The 7,402-nt window shown below is 42.4% G+C and overlaps 1 protein-coding gene across 2 annotated transcripts in view; it reads right to left on the minus strand.

The window, feature by feature from the left end:
* Positions 1-6,865, minus strand: part of ZBTB1 (zinc finger and BTB domain containing 1) — a 14,570-nt gene extending 7,705 nt beyond the window's left edge. The window contains exon 1 of one of the 2 annotated variants that reach the window (XM_010584140.1): positions 4,949-6,865. In XM_010584140.1, the coding sequence (XP_010582442.1) occupies positions 4,949-6,840 (1,892 nt within the window). In that variant the 5' untranslated portion in view covers positions 6,841-6,865. The remainder of the gene's footprint in view (positions 1-4,948) is intronic. The other variant, XM_010584141.1, reaches the window with a different exon arrangement.
* Between the last annotated feature and the right edge of the window lie 537 nt (positions 6,866-7,402).

The following is a 7,402-nucleotide window of genomic DNA, read 5'->3' on the forward strand; positions in this document are numbered from 1 at the left end:
CTGTATATTGGAAACCCCCCCCCCCCCCCAGCCACTCTCTTCTCCCCTCGTGCCACCCCTTCTATTGTGCTAGCACAAGATCTGACATAGAGGCGGAGAGGGAAGCACAGCGGGGAACTGGTCCAGCCAAAAAATAGCCCCAACGGAATAAAAAAAAGACCGTTGTTTGATTCAGTTCATTGTGAAGCTACATAAATACGTGCTTTTTGACAATGGAGAGGGTGGCACACACGGGATATGAGAGCTGGAACTAGGTGGGGAGGAGGAAGGGGCTACCAGAGCTCAAGGTGGCACTGCCTTCAGGAGCAAACTTATGTCCTCACCAATAAGCGAGATACTCTTGATGGTTTAGCACTAGTGTTCAAATATAATAGTGTAGTCAAAGTATTCACTTTTATAACAAAGTATTTTTAATGTATTCTCCAGGGCAGTACATTTTCTGTCTTCAGCTTTGAATAAAAAATATGCTGAATTGTATTTTCTCCATTAACTGAAAATATTAAATAGATAAGTCCCCTAATAAAAGCATAAATTCTTAGAATTCTGTGACACTCTAGTCAAATCAAGATTTCTCCACAGACCTGTTGGCTACAAGTATCATTATACACAAATGTAAATACTCTTTGAATTAACAAGTTGCCAATAAGCATTTACAAGTATATATATTTTTTAACATTTGAAACATCTCCTCTGAAACTGAAAAAGAAGCTCAACAGCTTTTGTGATATTTTAAGGCTCATTCTGGGTCTTCATGAATTCCCTCTTTTTCACCTTGAGTAAATCCTGAAAGCTAAGAGCTAGGCTGGCTACTTACAAATTATTTTCAGGGTCACAGCCCACACCACTGCCAAAATGAGGAAAACAACAAAACAGAGAGAGGCCCTCCAAAAATACAAATAGCAAATCACTTAAAAATATAAGTCAGAGCATCCAGCAAGTCCTTCTTTTTCTGGCTACACCTTGTGCAACGTGGTATGCTTACACCCCCACTCAAATATCCTTAAGTGCTTTTACACTCTAACAGTCCACATAGTGCAGTAAGGAGATGCAAAGGAACTATGTTATGATGACTGAGAAGTACAGATTTGTTAGAGAAAACACAACTCTAAATGAAGTATTTTTGCCTCCCCTTCACCACCTTTCAAGTAACAGCAAGACTTCTAGGATATCATAACTGCAGTTGGGTTTTTTTTCAGGTCTGCTTTCATTCTGTCTCCACAGTAAGTAATTTTTATCACGGTAGGAGCGCTGAAACACCCTCATTTTACTGTTCTGTCCCATTCTGGGGAGAACACCCCTGTCCTCAGAAGTGACCAGCCCCAGGCTGCCTCAGCACCCACCCCTTCTCCCTGTTCACAGCAGCCAAATTCCTCCTGTCACTCCAGGCCTTTTCTTCAATAGTCCCATGCTACTCCCCTGCATGCTTTTACACATCACCATAAGCACTCTCCCGATCTACTTGCAAGCCAGGCTGTCTTGTTTGTGCCTTAGTACCTTTGATTTGTTCTCCTATACTCCCCTTGATCAGTTTTCGGGCTACTTCAGTCATTCTGGTTTTCTCTGCCTACATACAAGCAGATCCACTCTTAAGCTCACCTGCAGTGCAATTCATGCTTTTTTTGAGCTTTAGCCTGGACATTTCATACACATGAACTCCCAAGGCACTGGGTTTTGTTTCACAAGAACAGGGAAAAAAAATTAATTCCAGTTCAGTTGGAAGGTTTAACAAACTTTCCTTTGAAAGGCTACTACAACACAGCTTATAATTGAAAACCAAAGGTATTCCAGGGTGTTTATAAAGTTAGACAGTACACATAAATATCATCATTCCCAGTTCCTCCATTTAACTTCTGTAGTTGGCAGGTCTGCTTACACTAGGAAGTCACATTTTTTGTGAAATGTTTTTGGGTCAAGTTCAGACCAATACATTGTAAACAAGGGCTCCTGACCCTTAGCAGGCGTCTCCATAAATCACCCTTAGCCCTTCACTGTATTCAGGAATGATCTCTTAGTTCGCAAAGGTCACCTCTTCCTTTTCATCAAGGTATTTAATCTAGGCTTTGCTGTGCCACTGCAGTCCTTCCAGCACAGGGGCTGGCTGTACTTGGTACACAATCCTCGCTCCGAGTTTGTGCCGTAGTGAGCTAATCACCCAGGCCGACAGCTCTCCCAGCCAAGCTGAGTCATTCTCACTCCGGTCTCAGGCGTCTACAGGACATTTTACCCACTCCGCCAGCCGCCCCCTCCACTCCACCTTTGGGATTTGCTTCCCACTGCACAGCTCTAATCCTGCCCACCCCCCCAGCCTTTGGCACTCCCTCCCACTCAGGAACTCCTTTCCCACTCAGCCCTCCCGCTCCCCCAGTGCCCTCCAGTTCTCCCTCGCTTCCCTTGGCTGCTTTTCCCAGCCCAGCCATAGCTGATAATGTCACAGATAACCTGTGTGTCAGAGAATTGGTGTGTGCAGTGTATTAACCCTCCCAACTCTTCGACTACAGCACTTCACTACTGCATCTCTAAGACGATCATTATAGTTAAATATTTTGTCTTCTAAAGAGTCTTATAATCACCTTAGCACTGATTCCAGTGCTAAAAAGTGTTAAAGTACCTATCCCACTTATTCTTTGAACTTCTACACACTGAGCTTCAGTCTGGGTTGGGATGAGGAATGTGGAATAAATCCTAAGAAGGGGGAAGCTCTGAATTCACTGAAATGCTGGAGTGCAATCACATCTGTGGTCTTTTTGGCCCCAGTGTTATTCAGGACTTGGTTGGCTTCAGCATCATACAAGAAAACATAGGACTGAGCAGTTACAGCAAAACGCTAACGGCCCAAACTGCACCCGAAGCAGTCAATGCCCAGGGAGCCAGCTGTCGGCTCAGGACTGAGGTCTGGTGGCAGGATCCTTCTCCATCACTGCATAAACACACACACTAGCAACCAAGAGAAATTCTAATACACATTTAAAACTGAATAAATGCAAGGCAACTCATACTAATTTAAATAATTATAGTGGAGATTCTGAATGTATTCATTTCTCTAAATAGTCTAACATTAAAGCTCAATACCCCTTGTAACCCCCAAGAAACAACAAGGGATCAAAGATCAACTCCGACAGCGACAAGCGCGTGAAAGCCCTGGACTAGACCCTCAGCTCCTGGCTCCTATTCTCAACCCCACCACTGGCGTGCGAGGTGACAGAATAGAATATTTCACTTGGAAGGGACCTACAATGATCATCTAGTCCCACTGCCTTAATGGCTGATCTAAATTGCTTTCCTCCCTCCACGGCTCAGTGGGAAACAGCATCACTACCCTCTTTGATAAAGTGAGATTTGCTGGGAGAAAGTACTGCTAGGTTTTATTTTTTAATAGTTTTCTCCACCATTACATATTAGGATCCCTTCCTCCCCCCATTAAAAATCACGCACTTAACAAACATTTAGACAGCTGGTGCCTAAGAGTCAAAGCCAGTCATTCTCTCAAAGGCCAAACTGCCTCAAACTGATGTCAGCTGGTACTTAGTAGGATTTTTAAATTCAATTAAATTAAGAGACAAGCTACGCAGATTAGGGCTATACTAGAATCAGAAAGAAATCTTAAAAGGCATAAAATATCTTTACATTTATTAAGCAAACTCTGCAGTCTTTTCTTGTTGTATTCTTGTTGAAAAACAGAACATTCAGAAAATATGAAAACAAGAAACAAAAAACCTAAGGTTCACATGAGCCACACGCCCCCTTCCCATCCCCGCCCAAGCAATGGGACTATCTTCAAACCCATCCCACTTTTAACTTCCCAACACAAGCAGCAAGGCACCATTTACAGCTAGGCTGAAAAATGAGGTCTTCAATGCACATCACCATTCTGCATTCCTAGCAATCCACCACAGCCACTCTTCCCTTGTATGTTAGGATAAGCAAGTTATATATACCCACGTAGGTACAGACAGTAAAAGAAAGGCCAATGTCAGTTGTACAGTTCTGCTAGGACTTCAAGTCTGGAAAATGACCACTCTGCTGGGAACTCCTCGGTTATCCCGACAGTCATTAACTCCCTTTCCCTTTGCGCACACCAGTCCAAGTCTGCAAGGTTTAACTGAGCCTACGTGCTCTCACCCCTGGGATGCACGTTCCAACAAAGCCAAGAAGCAGAGGACCAGGACAGCCAGCTCTGCCCTTACAGCAGAGTCAGAGAGCAAAGGATTATTTCTTGGCACTGGGTTTTTTTCATTTTGAAAATTAATTTGGGGATTATAAACAATTATGCTCTTGCACATTAATCGCTGTGGTCTAAAATTTTCACATGAAGAAACAACACATGGAAATATTAAAGCACTCATCTTATGGACATGGATCCGAGAACTGTTTAATAGCAGTCAGTGAAGGGGTAACATTGTGCTTTTAATCTACAGTTTAAAAATAATGATTTGTATATCTACTTAGTAAAACAATAAAATTAAGAACAGAAACTGATATTAGGAAACAGTGAAAATGTAATAATTGAACACATGATGCTTTTCGAAGCTATATACTTAATGAGCCTAAATAGACACCTATGGTTAGGAGGGTCTTAAAAAAAATAATAAAAAAGAGACTTATTTTCAATTATTATTTTTTTTTCAACTTTTGTCTACTATACTTTATGCCTTGCTTTGGTGTTCTCTCTGCTGCCAACTTAATGCTTTAACAGTATGTTTACGCTTATGTTCTTTTCAAATGCTTGGCATTATAGTGAGATCTCATATCTTTCCTCAAATTAAATTTTGCTCCACATACTCCACATGTATACAGATGAACATCCATGTGCTGCTCCAGTTGCTCATTATTTGGGAATATCTGAAAGCAGACCTGGCATATAGTCTCTCCAGCTGATAAGTGAGATATCATATGCCGTACATGGTCATGTTTTCGGAAGTTTCCTTGATCACAAATGGAACAGACATACCTGGCCATGCCTTTGTGCATATCATTGTGGAGCCGTAACTGGCGCTCTCTTAAGAACTGCTTCCCACATGTCTGACAAACAAACTGTTTTTCCTTGGTATGAACAGTATAGTGTTCCCGCAAGTGGCAACGCTGATAAAATCCTTTCCCACAAAGATTGCAGAAATGCTTACGTCTGTGATCCCTCTCGTTCTCTTCCATCATGGAGTTCTTGAACAGATCTTGCTCCAGGCAGTTTGACATATGTTCAACCACTAGGTTTTCAGTTTCAAAACGCTGACCGCAATTAGGGCATCGGAAAGGACAGGCAGAATGCTTGTATAACTGTTTTTTTTGAAGGCTGTTCATTTGGAAGTGACTGTCCCTGAAGTCCTCTAGCATCTCTGCAAACATCATGTCCCTTATTTCCGACTGCTCCTCAGGGTTTTCTTCTAAGTCCATTTTCTCCTCAGAATTTCTGACACCGTTCATGGTCAGATCCTGGGGTTCTCCACAGGTCTGCGCATGATCCTGTAACTGCTTGCCTTTGACCAGTATTTGACCACACTTGCCACAAGCACATATATTTTCTATGTGTTTGGATAAATAATGAGAGGACAAATCTTCCTCGGTGATTGTTAGCCCACAAAGTTCACAGGGAGCGTTCTCCACATCTTCCTGCACTGACGGAGCCTTCCTGTTAAGGTGCCGCGGACTTTTCAAACACTTTCTTTCATCCTCATCCATGGATAAACGGGGTTTTAAAGTCTTCCGAGCATTTCTCTTCTCTCTGATCTCTTCTTCGACATAGTATCTGTAAAGCGGCTCTTCCTGCTCATCATCTAGGTCGTCATTGTCAGAAGACTCATTGCAGTCTTTATCTGCCACCTTAATGATATTAAAATCCTTCAGCTCATCTGCAGGATTGTCCTCTGGTTCCATCTTGATGATAATCCTCTTCCTCTCAGAGGCTCTACTTCCTTCTTCACCTGATGTCTCGGAGGCAACCGTGCTGCTTTTTCTGCTTGTGATGTTTGATACAGGAGATGAAGAATCGTCCGCAGCTTGGCTCGAGTCCCCCTTGTATTTCTCTGTTTGTGTGGAGATTATTTTAGAAGTAGAGTCCTTTTCAGTAAAGTCTATTTTTTCAGCACCGTAGTACCTGGCACTTTGGTAGGAATGCCTGTTAGTGCATGTTAACACGTGCTCATCCAGTAGCTTTTCACAGCTAAAACTAAACCCACAGCTGTCACAGGTGAAGCTTCTTCCAAAACGGCGTGAGTGGGACACGCGCTCTTTTGTGTGAGAGAATTTGGACGTGGTGCTCTTTTTGCAGACATCAAACAGTTGTTCGGGGAAGCTGCTCAGCTGCAAAGCTTCTTCATCAGGCTCTTTGTTATGGGACGTATTTACTGTTGAACTTGGCGGCTCCATGCCCCACCTGTTTGCTTCGCTGCCATTTCTAGCAAGTGTGTCTTCATACATTCTCACGCCAAATATCATTTTACTATTCTGGGTGCTAGAAGCAGAAGATGAACATTTTAAACTAGATGAGTCTGTATCCTGTATATCTTCTAGACATTCAGGTACGTTATATAGCTGTAAATAGTTCATGGCCACTTTAAATTGCTCAAAATTGGCAGGGGCTGTCATAATTTTTCCTAAATACATGAACTGTAAAATAAGATCAAAGCATTCAGCGCTAATCTTCATGTTGCTTAGATTCAGCTGGGCTGTAGTGTGTTGATGGTTCATAAAAAACATCCTAAAATAGGAGCTGCATGCAGCAAGGACTGCTTTATGTGCTTGAAAATAAATATCATCGATAGCGATACAGCAGTCGCACAGAAAGCCCCACTCTCTTTGGTTGTTTAGCTGCTGAAGGACATAGTTGCTGTGGCTGGTTCTTGCCATCTTGTACTTCAATTATAGCCCTGCATAAAGAAGAAGACATCTGTTAAATCACAAGCACAGAAAGCAAAACCTGCTTAAACGTAGGGAGTAACTGCCATCTTTTTCCTCCCTAGATCTTCCTATTCTCACACTGTTTGTGGTACAGCTTCCTGTCTGGAGATCTTTGCTGGTAACTACTTAACGAATATTGATGCCAGGGAAAACATCCATAATTCCATGTTCTCACCACTAGACTTAACAGGACTAGTAAACTAATAAACATAACCACCACACATGTCAATCAGAGCAACGCTGCTAGAATATAAATTAGCAAATATATCTCAAAGTCCTACAGCCAAGATTTTCAGATGCGAATTCTGGATGCAGAACTTCAAAAACTTCACAAGGTAGACTTCTGTAAGATGGCCCCAGGACAACACCTATACAAGGTGAGCTGACTGTAAGAAACCACTCTTCAGTCTCAACTTGCCTTTTTCACCTGTCAGTCCAACAGACATATGATGCAACATATACTGGAAACCAGGCCAGGCTCAAACTGGTCTTTCCCTCCCCATTAAAGGAA

Source organism: Haliaeetus leucocephalus, unplaced genomic scaffold (genome assembly GCF_000737465.1).
Source record: "Haliaeetus leucocephalus isolate CR32 unplaced genomic scaffold, Haliaeetus_leucocephalus-4.0 Scaffold944, whole genome shotgun sequence".
Classification (NCBI taxonomy): domain Eukaryota; kingdom Metazoa; phylum Chordata; class Aves; order Accipitriformes; family Accipitridae; genus Haliaeetus; species Haliaeetus leucocephalus.